Genomic DNA, 16,393 nt, shown 5'->3' on the forward strand with positions numbered 1-16,393 from the left:
TTTTTCTAAATGTGGCCATTCTCCATGGTTTGGTACCCTCTCTACAGACTCTCCCTCACTTATTCCCTCTCAGCATCAGACATCATCTCTGTTTTGTGCTGTGCTTAGTTGCTCAGTCGTGTCCGACACTTTGTGACCCCACAGACTATAGCCCGCCAGGCTCCTCTGTCCATAGGGATTCTCCAGGCAAGAATCCTGGAGTGGGTTGCCACGTCCTCCTCCAGGGGATCTTCCCAACCCAGGAATCGAACCAGGGTCTCCTGCATTGCAGGCGGATTCTTTACCAACTGAGCAACCAGGGAAGCCCCCATCTCTGTTCTAACAGCTATTAAATATCTCTCCTCAACTCTATTGTCTCACCAAAGCTCTGATTACACAACTTCAGCACTTACTGGATATTTCTAAAGGGATGTTCACTATAACAACACACAATCATGCAAAAACCACTTTCACTGTTCTTCCCAAGTGAAGTCTGCCTTCCAATTTCTATTTCATTTGGAATGAATGAATATTGCAATCGTCTCAGCTAGAAAGATTAAGTCCCTGTGGCTCATTTCCTTTGTGTCAGAATAAACTAATGGGATGTAGTGTCGACTTAAATCTAACCCCAGGACTGCCATTCCTCATTGTGTGATCTTGGATTAGTTACTTACTCTCTGAGCCTAGATTTTCATCTGTGAAATAGGATTAACAATACCCATCTCACAGGGTTTTAAGGATCAAATGACCCACACTGCATGCCAGACACAGTTGGCAAGCAATAGCTTCTCTCATCAGTTACCAAATTTTGCCCATTCTTCCTCCGAAGGTCTCTCATATGTCTACTCCCAATTCTAACTCTTAGGCACACCTGGTTACTCTAATAACCTCTCAGCCACCTGCCTTAAATCTAGCCTCTTCAATCCATCTTTCACACTGTTGTCAAAATAATCTTAAAACTAATTTTTGGTTACCAAAGGGGAAAGAGAGGAAGAGATTTAGAAGATTTAGATTAACATACATACACTGCTGCTAAGCCCGTTCAGTCGTATCTGACTCTGTGCTACCCCAAGACAACAGCCCACTAGGCTCCTCTGTCCCTGGGATTCTCCAGGCAAGAATACTGGAGTGGGTTGCCATTTCCTTCTCCAATGCATGAAAGTGAAAAGTGAAAGTGAAGTCGCTCAGTCGTGCCCAACTCTTAGCAGCCCCATGGACTGCAGCCTACCAGGCTCCTCCATCCATGGGATTTTCCAGGCAAGAGAACTGGAGTGGGTGCCATTACTATACATAAAATGGGCTTCTCTTGTAGCTCAGCTGGTAAAGAATCTGCCTGCAATGCGGGAAACCTGGGTTTGACCCCTGGGTTGGGAAGACCCTCTGGAGAAGGGAAAGGCTACCCACCCCAGTATTCTGGCCTAGAGAATTCCATGGTCTGTATAGTCCATGAGGTCGCAAAGAGTCGGACACATCTGAGTGACTTTCACTTTGCGGACATAAAACAGAAGACCAACAAGGACCTATGGTATAGCACAGAGAATTATATGTGTGTGTGTGTGTATGAATCACTGTGATATATATCAAAAATTGAAAAAATATTATAAACCAACTATACTTCAATAAAAAAGAAAAAAATAATCTTCTTACAATATATATTTATCAAATGATATTCTTATTAATAAAGTGTTCAATAGCTCCCTAATAATCAAGGCTTGTTCAGCTTTCTTGTCTGCTGAAAATCTACTCTTTCAAACCTATTTCCTCTCACTTCTCATCACAAATATCCCGATTAACTGGCTTCCCCACTTCTACACACACTGCAAGATGTTCCCCACCATCATGCCGTTGCTCAGACTACTCCTTCCCTCTGCTCTCCTGGTCTTCCTCTTTCCTGACCACTGGCTGTACTTCAAACCTGTCCTGAGCACACACTTCCTATGCTCGCCACTGGTGTTCATTTCCCTGGATTGTGTCACTTATGTGAACCTTCTTTCCCCACTTTGATCATTTGTGACTTATTACTCATGGGCCCTCTGTCTACCATGGTGTATCTCTGTGCAACCAAGCAGATTAAAAAACTTCCAGATGAATTAAAAGAATGGAACAAAACAGAATTATCAGCTGTTCTAATTTAACATACTCTGAGTATTTAAAACTTTAAAGACTTGCACTAGTTTCTTATTGTTTATGTTGTCTAAGTTTTTATCAGTCCAGCTTGAGTGGGAGCATCTTGAAACTAAAGATAAATGACTAACTTTTTCTGCATTCCCATAAACATCTAACACATTATAAGTACTTTAGAGTAAAAAGTTTAATACATCTTGGCTTTTTATAACAGAACAATGATTTCCCAGGCAAGGCATTTATCAACCCTCCACAGGAAAAGTTTTGCTAATTCATATATTCCTTCCTGAGAGGATGCTTCTCTTTCTCCCATTCTCTTCTTCTATAGCAAGAATTCTACTATAGTAAGCCACTGTAATTCATGAGTCCATGTCACAATATTTAGTAGATACAGACCATATGTTTAAAAAAACAGGACAACATGGTTCTAATCAAAAGCAGAGAAAAAATAATTTTCAGCATCGTCTATGGACAAAATCCTCAAACACACTTACCATAATCAGCTGGTGTATAATTCAGAAGTTCAAATCTCCAGTGTTTGTAGCTTGAATAATTCTGGTACATATCAAATATTTCTCGGGTAAATTGTTGGCAGATATCACCTAAAAGAAAATAAAAAAATATTCAGTCACTATACATTTTCCAAAGAAGACATACAGATGGACAATAGGCACATGAAAAGATGTTCAACATCACTAATTATTGGAGAAACGCAAATCAAAACTACAAAGGAGGTATCAATTCACACTGCTCAGAATGGCCACCATTAAAAATCTATGAATAACAAACGCTGGAGAAGGTGTGGGGAGAAAGGAACCCTCCAGCATTGTTGGTGGGAATGTAAACTGGTAGAGTCACTATGGAAAACAGTATGGAGGTTCCCTAAAAAACTAAAAATAGAGTTGCCGTATGACTCAGCAATCCTACTCCTGGGCATATATCTGGAGAAAACTCTAATACAAAAAGACACATGCACCTCAGTGTTCACTGCAGCATTATTTACAATAGCCAAGACATGGAAACAACCTAAATGTCCACTGAGAGATGAATGGGTTAAGAAGGTCTGGCATCCATGTGCAATGGAACACTACTCAGCCTTGGAAAAGAACAAAGTAACGCCATCTGTGTGGCAATATGGATGGACCTGGAGATTATCTCACAAAATGAAGTGAGTCAGAAAAGGAAGAAAGACAAATATCAGATGATATCACTTCTATGTGGAATCTAAACTATGACTCAAATGAACTTATTTATGAAACAGAAACAGACTTATCGATACAGACATCAAATTTATGTTTACCAAAGGGGATAGGGGATGCTGCTGCTGCTGCTGCGCTAAGTTGCTTCAGTTGTGTCCGATTCTGTGTGAGTGCATAGACGGCAGCCCATGGGATTTTCCAGGCAAGAGTACTGGAGTGGGTTGCCATTGCCTTCTCCAATGCATGGAAGTGAAAAGTGAAAGTGAAGTCGCTCAGTCGTGTCTAACTCTAGCGACCCCATGGATTGCAGCCAACCAGGCTCCTCTGTCCATGGGATTTTCCAGGCAAGAGTACTGGAGTGGGTTGCCATTGCCTTCTCCAATGCATGGAAGTGAAAAGTGAAAGTAAAGTAGCTCAGTCATGTCCGACTCTTCACGACTCCATGGACTGCAGCCTACCAGGCTGCTATGTCCATGGGATTTTCCAGGCAAGAGTCCTGGAGTGGGTTGCCATTGCCTTCTCCAGGATAGGGAATGAGGAGGGATAAATGAGGAGTCTGGGATTAGCAGATATATAATACTATATACATAATAGATCAACAACAATGTTCTACTGTATAGCACACTAGAATTGAATATATTCAATATCCTGTAATAAACCAAATTAAAAAAAGTATGAAAAAGAATATATATATAGATGTAACTGAATCAGAAACTAAGACAACACTATAAATCAACTATACTTCAATAAAAAAAAAAAATTTCTGCTTTTTCTAGGAGAAGAAATTCCAGGAAATTTTAGGAAAGTCCTCCTTAAGTATTGATACAAGGCCTCTTAGGAGTTGAGAAGTAACTGCTTCCAAAGGGAAACACATTTAACAAACTTTTAAAGTTATAGTGTGTCAAATCAAGGTAACCTTCAAGTATTTTTTAAGATCATTTACAATAAAATTATTTTATTGGAGAAGGAAATGGCAACCCACTCCAGTGTTCTTGCCTGGAGAATCCCAGGGATGGGGGAGCCTGGTGGGCCGCCGTCTATGGGGTTGCACAGAGTCAGACACGACTGAAGCGACTTAGCAGCAGCAGCAGCAGTACGTATAATACATCTATTGTGTCATTTAGCCACAAACTACCAGGTATCGATGTTTCCACAGGAGTGGAAACTGAGTGCTGCCCATCTGGGATGTTGTCTTCTGACTCATAACCCGCTGCTTCCTTTCTGAGATGCTGCTAGCTTTCTAGAATCACTGGAGCTAGAACCCATTTGTCATGTTCATCTTTCACTCCGACATCAGTCCCAGGAGACTCTTCAGTGACTCACTAGTTTCTGTCACCAAATAAATCACTCTCTTGGTGAGCTTGCAAAAAAAAAAAAAAAAATTATTTTATTGACCTCCAGTCGTTCTTCCAGATGTCACTTCTAAAATAACATCATTTTTGTCATATTTCTCCTTTGGCAGTAGACTCTGGAAAAGCTGAAAAGGGGGAAAAATCAGTATTAGTGTGTATAGTTTCCAGGTATGCTGTTATTACTTGAACTTAGACAAGAGATTCGCAAATATTAATAAAATCAGTAATTAATAAAATCATAGATCATCCCAAAAGAGGTCTGGCTTTAATAAGCAGACCTAATTAGGCCTAAGATAAGCAATCAGTTTATGTCAAACAATGAAGTTACTTGTTGGGATAGTTTCTACAATGCTATCAGATTATCTCAATTTTCTAAAATGCAGAAGTTCAGATCAAAGTCCAGTGTTCCACTCAGTTTTCTTCAGATTCTGCTTCTAGTAGTCCTGAACAGTAGCTTCTTTCATGTAATGAAAGAAAGCTTTCAAAGTCTTCATTTGGAGAAAATGAGGACTTTTTATATATGATTACATGTTCTCTCCCGCAATAAATGCCAGTGCCAGGCCATGCCCTGTCTTCTCAGCAGAGTTGCTGTTTAAAGAGTAGATTGAGGACTCCCAAGATAAGGCTCAAATATTTTCTCAGTGTAATAAGAAAAAGAGGGACTTTCTGATAAAGAAAGTAACCAATATCCCTCTTAGGAAGAAAATGGAAGCAGTTTTCTTTTTATTATTACTAAAAGGTCTTTCAAATCAAACTGAAATTACCCATGTATCATGGACTCTTCCTACTGACAGTTTTTGAAACAGCCCATCTCTGCTAGAAATGATATGGCCTGATGGAGAGAATATTAGACTAGGAGTCAGACGTCTGACTTCTGTTTTTGACTAGCTGTTTATATCAGGGATAAAAAATATTGATACCTCCACCACATCCTCCTCAACCCCTCAAAAAGCCCCTCTGGAGATTATTATCATACTAAGTGAAGTAAGCCAGACAGAGAAAGACAAATATCATACACTGTTGCTTATCTGTGGAATCTTAAAAAAAAAAAAAAAAGGATACAAATGAACTTTTTTACAAAACAGAAATAGATGCACAGACATAGAAAACAAACAGGGTCATCAAAGGGAAAAGGGGGAGGGATATATTAAGAGTTTGGGATTAACATATACAAATATATACTGCTATATATAAAATAAACAACAAGGACCTACTGTATAGAACAGGGAATTATACTGAGAATTTTGTAATAACCTATAATGAAAAAGAAGCTGAGAAAGAAGATATGTGTGTCTGTGTATACGTAACAGAATAACTGTACTGTACACCTGAAACGAACACAACATTGTAAATCAACCGTACTTCAATTAAAAACAAAAGCCCATCTACTGGGTTCCCAGAGTAGGGAAGACTGAAGGTAGGGGGACAGCAGACATGGCAGAGGGGAACGTAAGACGCAGTGCTGGATCTTCCTTTTCTTTTAGACAATCCATCCGCTGAGCTAGAAGGGGCTGAAGACTTACATTAACCCATTGTCTCTACAGTCTTGGATTCATTCCATATTTAACCTAAGCAGCATGAGCCGCTCCCTTTTTCTAAGACTTAAAAACCCTGGACTCCTCCCCTTGTTGAAGTAGATTCAGCTTAGGAATACTTTTGTCTGGAGGTAGGGGGCTTGTTCTTTTCTTTGCCATCACAGTCTCTTCACCTCACTCTCATTCTGTCGTAAATTACAGCACTAAACCCAACATTATCAATCATTCTAAGAGAAAACTTAATAAAAGTGGTGTTCAGAAAGTACTTTAAGCACCAAAACATAATTGAGCAAGAACAGTATTCCTTTATATTCACGGTATTAGGTTTAGTTTACCTCTTAAAACATACCTCACGGTATAACATGTTGATTTTCTGAGCAATGGTTTGCCTCTCTTCCAAAGCAAGTTCTTGTAGCTGTTTTTCATCTTGTTTATTTAGACCTACAAACCATCAAATAATAGTAAAAATGTTTAAATACTCACCAAGAAACTCTTAAATAGCTACCTAACCTCAATCTACTAAATTTTATGTTGTGAAGGCAAGGGATTATAAAAAAGAACTATTACAACAATAGTTAGAGAATATCAATTAAGTATTTGCTGCTGCTGCTGCTAAGTCACTTCAGTCATGTCCAATTCTGTGCGACCCCATAGATGGCAGTCCACCCCTGTTCCTGGAATCCTCCAGGCAAGAACACTGGCGTGGGTTGTCATTTCCTTCTCCAATGCCTGAAAGTGAAAAGTGAAAGTGAAGTCGCTCAGTCATGTCCGACCCTTAGCAACCCCATGGACTGCAGCCTACCAGGCTCCTCCGTCCACGGGAGTTTCCAGGCAAGAGTACTGGAGTGGGGTGCCATTTCCTTCTCCAAAGTATATGCTACTGCTACTGCTGCTAAGTCGCTTCAGTCGTGTCCAACTCTGTGCAACCCCATAGATGGAAGCCCACCAGGCTCCCCCGTTCCTGAGATTCTCAAGGCAAGAACACTGGAGTGGGTTGCCATTTCCTTCTCCAATGCATGAAAGTGAAAAGTGAAAGTGAAGTCGCTCAGTCGTGTCCAACTCCTAGAGACCCCATGGACTGCAGCCTACCAGGCTCCTCCATCCATGGGATTTTCCAGGCAAGAGTACTGGAGTGGGGTGCCATTGCCTTATGCTAAGTATGTCCAAAAAACTTGTGTGAAAATAAGTATAATCTTGCTCCAAAGAGCTGGTGATATGAATGTCTATAAGTAAATATAAAAATCAGTGATGACATCTTCTGGACCCAAATAAGCTAAGTTTTAGAGTAAACTGGGGTGACTACTTGTCTAAAGGTGGCAGTCATTGGTTAGCACACTGAGTAATCTAGCATGGCTAGAACCTCCATAAATTTTGAGCGCTCTTAAAAATGCTCATCCTTAGTAAACATTTTCTTAAAACACCACATGGGTCAAAAACCCACATATCTTGGCAACCTCTGCTTTATGGAAAGAGTGGTTCTTTTCACATTTCAAAGCTGAAAATTAAATCCTGGAACTCTCACAAAACAAGCTGTCAATGAGATAGTGGCCGAACAGGGTGAATCCTGTAACCTTTGACCCCATTGCTTTAGATGCCTAGAGACTCCATTTGTCAGTGGTGATGTGTGCTAAATGAGGTAGACATTTTTGATACTAAATAATTAAAAAATTAGAAATGAAGACTCATAAAAGAGAGAAGGCTCTTTAAAATCCTTCTCTAGTCATGGAAGTCATCGGGGTCTGGTGGAATTCTATGCCTCATTCCGTTTTTCAACATTTAACACTGGCTCTAGTTGCTGGGGACCCAAGGATGAATAAAACATGGTTCAGGCCTCAAGGGGCTCAGTCTGCTGGCAAAGATGGACACATTCACCTGGTTACAATAGGTAGTAAAAGCAGTGCCACTGAGGCCTAAAGGGTGGTCTAACCCAGACTTCGACCCTTAAGGAAGATTCCCAAATAAGGTGCGAATCTCTTCCTTGGGTGTGTGTGTGTGATCTTAGCTCCCTGACCAGGGATCAACCCCGCACTGCCTGCACTGGAGGGTGACGTCTCAACCCCTGGCGCACCAGGGAAGCCCCTGACCTCAATTTCTAACTATAAATGGCCTGCTGCAGAATTGTACTATCACTGCTGGCCTCGCCTTGTGCACGTAAGCCTCAGACGGCAGCCAGGCTGCCATGACTCAATGCGTTGAGTCATGTGTCGGCTGAGTCAAACACCTCAATGTGTTGGCTGGGTCAAAGGTATACCAGAAACACCTGCTGATTTGCAATCATTCCTTGCTGAACTGTAAAATCCAACCTAATTCAATTTCACCAGATTCAATTCAATGTCAACAGAGTCAAGAGTCTATTATACCCTGTGACTGGTGCTGCAGGAAATAAAAATAAGACACAGGCCCTGTACTTGAGGCTCAGGGAAAGGGACTGAAGTTAAGACATTTACATAAGAGATTAGAATACAAAACAGAGAAAGGTAATCATACTTGTTTTACAGAGGGGAGTGAAGCCAAAGTATAATATTCAAGCCATACTTTGTAAGAGGACTGAATTTCAAGAAGATGAAATTGGTGGGTTAAGAACATGAGCAAAGACATGGGATGGTCTGAGTATATTCAGGAAATGGCAAATTGGTCTATTTTGGTTGGAAGATAGAACATGCAAAGGGAAATAAGACTACACAGAGAGGTGGGGGTCACTCTGCAGGGACTCTTAAATGCCAAGCCAAACAATCTATATTTATAGGCAATGGGATTTACTGAAAATTCACAGTAGGAAAGTAGTATAGTTAAGGCTATACTTAAGCTGGGAACCTCTCATAGCTCAGTTGGGAAAGAATCCGCCTGCGATGCAGGAGACCCCAGTTTGATTCCTGGATCAGGCAGATCCGCTGGAGAAGGGATAGGCTACCCATTCTTGGGCTTCCCTTGTAGCTCAGCTGGTAAAGAATCTGCCTTCAATGTGGGAGACCTGGGTTCAATCCCTGGGTTGGGAAGATCCCCTGGAGAAGGAAAAGGCTACCCACTCCACTATTCTGGCCTGGAGAATTCCATGGACTGCATAGTCCATGGGGTCACTAAGAGTTGGACATGACTGAGCACTCACTCACTAGGCTGGAAAAGCTTGGAGATGAGACTACAAGTTAGGAATTTATTGTAAACATCTTTGATGAGCTATAACGAAGATATAAAGTAGTGGAAAGGATAGAAGACTCATGCAAGATATATTACAGAGGTAGACTGTATATTGGACTTTGAATCCTTGGGCAGTGAATAAGAGTAGCAGCTGTGCAATCTCATTGATTGGGTTCAAATCCCTGCTCCTCTCTGGACCAGGTAAGTGACCTTTGGCACTTTAACCTCTCGGTTTCATCTATAAAGTGGGAATATTAATAAAAATTCCTACCTCATAAGGTCATTGTGAGCATTCAAATGAGATTAATATTTGCAAAATACTTAGCTTAGTGCCTGGCACATAATAAGACTTAGTAAATGTAGCTATTATCACTATTATTATAAAATAGCAGAATTGTAGTAGAAACTTTAGAAGCAATCTACTAATTGAATCTACTAATATTGCATGATACAAACATGGCTGACAGAGTTTGTGTCAGTTTAATTGGAAAACATTTAGTAAGCTTCTATTATGTGCAATAGGGTTCGATCCCTGAGTTGGGAAGATTCCCCGGAGAGGGAATGGCAACCCACTCCAGTATTCTTGCCTGGAAAATTCCATGGACAGAAGAGCCTGGTGGGCTACAGTCCATGGGGTTGCAGAGAGTCCGACACGACTGAGTGACTAACATGTATAATATGTGCAAGCAACTTTCCCAAATAATTACAAATCTGAGAGGAATTATGCAAAAGAGTAAAAAATAATACTCATTAAAAGAGGTGAGAAGGGCTTCCCTGGTGGTCCAGTGGTTAAGAATCCGCCTTGCAATTCAGGGGGCACGGGTTAATCCCTGGTCTGGGAAGATCCCACACGCTGCGGGGCAACTAAGCCTGTGCACAGCCACTGAAGCCCGCAAGCCCTAGGGCTTGTGCTCCACAAAAAGAGAAGCCACTGCAATGAGAAGCCCGCGCACCGCAACTAGAGAGTAGTCCCGGAACTAGAGAAAGACTGCACACGGCAAGAAACACCCAGTGCAGCCAACAATACAACAAATACATAAAAAATGATGATACGCAGAATAAAGCTTGATACACAGATGATACCCAGGATGATACACTGAATAAAGCTTATAAATTAAACTAAAAGCTAATAGCAAAGTACGTGTTAAATCCCAGGTTAATCCATTATACTTGTTTCTCAACTTCTATATATTCTGGAAACTGTTTATAAAAGAAGAATGTTAAGACAATAATATTAAGAGATACTAAAATTGAAAATTAACACCTCTCACATTATGTATGTAAAATTAACTCAAATAGATCAATGACCTAAATACAAGGGCTAAAAATATAAAACTCTTGGAATAAAACACATATCTGAATCTTCGTGACTGTGGGTTTCTTAGATATGGCACCAAAACACAAACAAGAGGAAAAAAAAAGATAAACCTCATCAAAATTAAAAATGGTGGTGCTTCAAGGGACAACCCACAAAATGGAAGAAAAATTTTGCAAATAATATTTCTGATACGGAACTTGTATCTGTAACATAAAGAACTCGTACAACTCAATAATAAAAAAGACAACTCAATTTAAAAAACGGGCAAAGGATTTAAACAGTCATTTATCCAAAGGTGACATACAATAGGCACATTCATCAGAGAAATGAAAGTCAAAATCACATTTCACACACTAGGATGGCTAGAATCACAAAGGTGGATCACAAAGGTTGGAGAGGATGTGGAGAAACCAGAACTCTCATACATGGGAGATGGAATGTAAAATGGTGCAGCCTCTTAGGAAAACCTGTCAGGCAGCTCCTCAAAAGATTAAACATGGAGTTACCATACGGCAATATATGTCCACACAAAAACTTACTGTACACAAGTATTCGTAACAGCATTGCTCATAATTACCAAAAAGTGGAAACAACTCAATAACCAACAACTCATGAATGGATATAAATAAAAGGTGAGATATCTATACAATGGGACATAATTCATCAATAAAAAGAAATGAAGCTCAGAAACATGCTACAATGAAATTGAACCTTAAACATATCCTAAGTGAAAGAAGCCAATCTTAGCTTATGAAAGAAGCTAACATATTGGATGATTCCATTTATATAAAATGCCTGAAATAAGTAACTGGGTAGAGACAGAAAGTAAGGCTGGTAGGGATGGCGGGATTGGGATGAGATGGCTAAAGGGTGCAGGGTTTCCTCCGAGGGTGATGAAACAATGCCCGTACTACATGAGCCCTCTGATGGGGTAGAAATTGTATTTTTGTGTCCATGGTATGTAGCATCCAGGACACTGCTCAACAAAGATCTATTCAATAAATTAAAGCTCTGAAAAGGTCAGTATTCAGTCTCCCAGACCTTAACAGCATCTTGGCAAGGACTGTGAGGACCTCAGTCTCATAGTAGGAGTTACTCTTTAGAAGCTGTCAGACACCCAGACTTACAGTACAGAGTCCTGTCCTTTCCAATTGTAGGGCTTATTACTCGTCGGTTTTTTAAGAGCTCGAGTTCAATATACCTTTAACTTAGAGAATCAATCCTGTACTTGTACACACACACATCTTTTACCTACTTTTACACATTGATTCTAATTCTTCAATGGCTTGTTCAGCCTCCTGAATTTCTTTGTAAATGACCGCAAGCGGGGCCAGCTCAGCATGCCGTCGAGTCAAGGACCTCCGGTCCCCTTCACTGGCAGAGATATGATGCAAACAATGATCAAGTGTTTGGTACTCCTTATTCAGGTCCTCCATATATTTTTGTAGTGCTTTATGCTTCCAGAGCATGCTGGTATCTTGATGACAGTATCTCCTGGAGCAATTCTTATTTAACAGACGATGGACAATGTGATTCCTGTTTCGCCTAAAGACCCACAGCCTTGTGTCAAGAGGGATCTGTGTAAGCTGATGAGAATAGCGATGGACATGACACTGGAGGTGACCATTAAGAGACAGATGTCTGAAAAGCCAAGCAAATAGGTGACGACGATTCATTTCAGCGTCTGAAACAAAATAAGCGCAAGTTGAAAAATATCAACTCCACAGAGAGAAAAACTGGGAGGAACCTCAAGCAATCTAGCTCAGTTCACTGCCTCAGCCAGCTCCACACACAGTCCCCAAATTCAATAACCCACAAAGGAAAACGATTCTTCAAATCTCTGAATCAAACAAAATAAATGAAGACAGCACTGTTTTCCACCCACTCACCATATATAATTAACTAAGGCAAATGAGTAAGAGTATAATGAATAAATATATCAATAGAATAGGTTGCATCACCTATTTCTTATAACAGATCCAGAATCTAAAATTGAGTGTGTGAATAAGCACAAGTACAAAATACCCATGCAAGCTTAGGTGTCTCACATGTTAACAGATTTCTAAATTTGAAGGAAATACTATTTCCTTGTCTAATACTTTAATTTTAGGTACCCAGATGCCCAAGAAGTCAGGTAACTTAATCATGATTATTCATTCTACCTGTTTCAGGCAGAGTTGAATGCAAGTTGCCTGTTCAGAGCTCAGCGTTTTTCATTCCCAACTACGCAATCTCTCTTCAAAGATGCTTCCCTTTTAGCTGAGATTTAAAGGATAAAAACTTTACATATTAATAGTAAAAATGTAGAAATTTGGCTTTTAAAAAAAGACAATGAAGCTAATTATACTAAATGAAAAAAGCAGACTCAAAAACAATATATTATCAATTAGGTTTTCAAATTTTCTACAGCATATGGAATACATGGATTTATGGAGACATTTACTCACTTTTCACTTTCAAGCATTGGAGAGGGAAATGGCAACCCACTCCAGTATTCTTGCCTGGAGAATCCCAAGGACAGAGGAGCCTGGTGGGCTGCCGTCTATGGGGTTGCACAGAGTCGGACACGACTGAAGCGACTTAGCAGTTGCAGCAGCAGCAGCAACCCCTCATAATTGAGGGCAATTTTTATTTTGAAAAAAGAAAACTAGATAAAAATACACACCAAAATGTTAATACTATGGTCTCTAGTTGTGAGATCATAGATACTTTTTCTTTTTCCCCTACTTTTTAGTGTTTTCTGAATTTCCTATACATACAGCACATAGCATTTTTACAATCAAGGAAAAAATTACTTAAAAAATTTCAAGTTAAGTGAATTTGGCTGTGTCCAATAACTATCCGTTCTCCTTCCCTCTAACAGAGATAACCAAAAGAGCTAACAAATGTACACATTTGTGATTACTGAATAAGAAAGGGAGAAGATAAAGTGTTCTAAGAAAAATACTTTGCCCCTACAATCCTGAGGTTCAAATCTGAAGTAAGGGTCAAAACTGATCAGAATCAACCTTTATTATCTCCAGTGTTCCTACTATGCTGCTGCTGCTGCTGCTAAGTCGCTTCAGTCATGTCCGACCCTGTGCGACCCCACAGACAGCAGTCCACCAGGCTCCTCTGTCCATGGGATTCTCCAGGCAAGAACACTGGAGTGGGTTGCCATTTCCTCCTCCAATGCATGAAAGTGAAAAGTCAAAGTGAAGTCGCTCAGTCGTGTCTGACTCCTAGCGACCCCATGGACTGCAGCCTACCAGGCTCCTCCATCCATGGGAGTTTCCAGGCAAGAGTACTGGAGTGGGGTGCCATTGCCTTCTCCTCCTACTATGCTAGGTGTATTAATATATTAGTTCAGTTGATCATTGCAGGTCAGCTAACTTGGATATCATTATTTTCTAAGAAATAGAATGGTATCTAAAATATTCAAAATTTGCAGGGTTCTGCTAACAAAATGTAACTTAATCACACTCTAAAGAGGGCACCAGGGTCCAGTAGCCACAACTGCTAGTCCTCCAGCAGGAGTTACTACTCCTCTTCACATTGAGACAGGCTGGGGGCTGGGACCTGGGACCCTGTTGGTGCAGGGCTACCATGCTTGCCCCTGGACAAACATCTCCAGGAGCAACACAACACAAAGAAACTACAAGGGACTTAACCGCGTGCATGCGTAGTTGGGGCAAATTCTGGACACCTAGATACAAAGAGACCAAAAAGCCCACCTGCCACCTCCCAAGAGCCTGAAGAGCTGGGAGTACAAGCATGGTCCTCAGCATGACCCCTCAAAGGGAGGGACGAACCACCTAATCTACCCCTCCTTCCGACTCCTGGACAGGAACAAGCTCGCCTGTCTCTCCCCACCCCCAGCAAGTGAGCAAGCAAGCAAACTTGTTCTGGCTCACCCCTGCTGTAGCAGGGGCCTCAATAAAGCCTTGTTTCAATATCCCGACTAGCCTCTGAACACTTTCTAGTGATTAAGGAGGCCAAGAACCCTGATGGGTAGCAACATCTAGTCTCCATCACAGGTGTGTCCATTTGAAAAAGGACAGAGAAAAAAACGGCAAAGAAGATTTTTGTTGAAACACTTCTAGCTAGAGTTCCTTTTTAGGAACAGTTAGTAGAAGGGGGAGGACAGAGGATGAAAGGGCTAGATGGCATCATCGACTCAATGGACAGGAGTCTGGGCAAACTCCCAGAGATAGTGAAGGGCAGGGAAGCCTGGTGAAGAGTCGGACACCATTGAGCGGCTGAACAAGTAAAATACCTCTCTAGGTCATGAACTTCAATGTTAAGTAAACCCTAAGACCTTCACCCTCTAGGGTTATCTATACTTGAGAATTTCAAGTCTTCTCCTTCACCCCTCACCCCCTCGCCCCCATACATGCAGTTAACAAGATTAATGTGAAATTCTAGGAACTCTCAGCCTCGGCAAATCAGAAGCGACACTAAGCCCGCACGAGGGTATCACGTGTAAGTTACACTGAGTTACTCGGTATCAAGAATGATCCCACAGGGAGGCACCAGGGGGAAAAAAAGCTAGAGAAAGAAAATAGACTTTTAAGATCAGAAAAGAGACATGAACTGTGAGTACTTAAAAAAAAATTAAGGACACTAGGTTTCCTTACTGAAGTCGGAACCTTCTGTGATCCACTACATTTCAGCCCATCGGTCACCGGATCCCTTTCACCTCCGGGTTCACCCAGTCTGGGTTAGAGCCCGACCCCGCCTCCTCGGGCGTCGCCACTCCTCTGCGGCAGAGGAGTTCTTGAGTGTGCGCAACATGAGCTATCAAAGGAAACAAGAGAGAAAACGGTACAACAAGAAAACGTTCCCCGAGACGGCCGTGGGCTTGCTCATCTGGAGTCAGAACCCAAAGTGTGGCTTGCCAGGGGAGGGAGAGGGGACGGGCAACGCGGGCTCGGGTGTTGAATGAACCATGACTCCCGGGAGCGCTGGCCCGGGAGTCCTGGGAGTTGTAGTTTACGTCGGACAGGCGCCCCGCCCCCAACCCCCTAGGCCGAAGCTGCAGTTTCGGTTTTCCCAGTTTCAGGCAAGCTCAAAAGGGAAGTTCTCTACAGTTCTGATTAAGAGCTCTTGATATACAAAAATTTCCTTACCTGTGGAGCCACTAGAGCACGGAGTCCTGATTTTTTTTTTTATAAATGAGGATTCGAAAGTTTACAGGATTCTGAACATTAATAGCTGTACTTCTCAGCTTTCCTTGCCTGAGAAAATACATAATGGCTAGTTGAGACTGTAAATGTATATCTTTAAAAAATTCATAGCAGTGCTCAGATAGCGAGTTGTGTTCCACTCTTTGTTACCCCCATGGACTATAGGCCTCCAGACTCCCATGTCCATGGGATTCTCCAGGCAACAATACTGGAGTGGGTTGCCATTTCCTCCTCCAGGAGGTCTTCCCTACCCTGGTGGAGCCCTGGTCTCCCACATTGCAGGCAGATTCTTTACCACTGAAGCCCTAAAAGTCACAAGGAGGATCCAAAATATGGGAGATCATATATAGCCACAAGTTAGTGACTTTATATCTGTTGTATACGCATAAACAGAATTTGGGGGCTCAATTTAGGTTTGTAAACCATCAATTAAGTAAAGCATTAAAAAACATAAATAATAAACAATTCCAGCAAAATGCAAATATATTGCCTTACTTTAAATATTCAAGTAGTATACTTATTTATGTTGCAGATCATATTTACAAGTCATTTGAACTCTGTGCCTCAGTATTTCTTCCTGAAAAGC

At 41.2% G+C, this 16,393-nt stretch overlaps 1 protein-coding gene across 4 annotated transcripts in view; it reads right to left on the reverse strand.

Annotated features, from left to right (window-relative positions):
* Positions 1–15,315, reverse strand: part of MTRF1 (mitochondrial translation release factor 1) — a 41,654-nt gene extending 26,339 nt beyond the window's left edge. Inside the window, exons 1-6 of one of the 4 annotated variants that reach the window (XM_086328808.1) lie at positions 15,259–15,315; positions 12,805–12,901; positions 11,898–12,326; positions 6,539–6,630; positions 4,698–4,779; positions 2,598–2,705 (exon numbers count right to left, since the gene is read on the reverse strand). In XM_086328808.1, coding sequence (XP_086184934.1) covers positions 2,598–2,705; positions 4,698–4,779; positions 6,539–6,630; positions 11,898–12,318 — 703 coding nt within the window. In that variant the 5' untranslated portion in view covers positions 12,319–12,326; positions 12,805–12,901; positions 15,259–15,315. Of the gene's footprint in view, positions 1–2,597; positions 2,706–4,697; positions 4,780–6,538; positions 6,631–11,897; positions 12,327–12,804; positions 12,923–15,258 lie in introns of all 4 variants that reach the window. The other 3 variants (XM_086328809.1, XM_086328806.1, XM_086328810.1) reach the window with 3 other exon arrangements.
* Between the last annotated feature and the right edge of the window lie 1,078 nt (positions 15,316–16,393).

Source organism: Bos grunniens, chromosome 12 (assembly GCF_055505025.1).
Source record: "Bos grunniens cultivar Pamir isolate PY7600 chromosome 12, Bosgru_T2T1.0, whole genome shotgun sequence".
Classification (NCBI taxonomy): domain Eukaryota; kingdom Metazoa; phylum Chordata; class Mammalia; order Artiodactyla; family Bovidae; genus Bos; species Bos grunniens.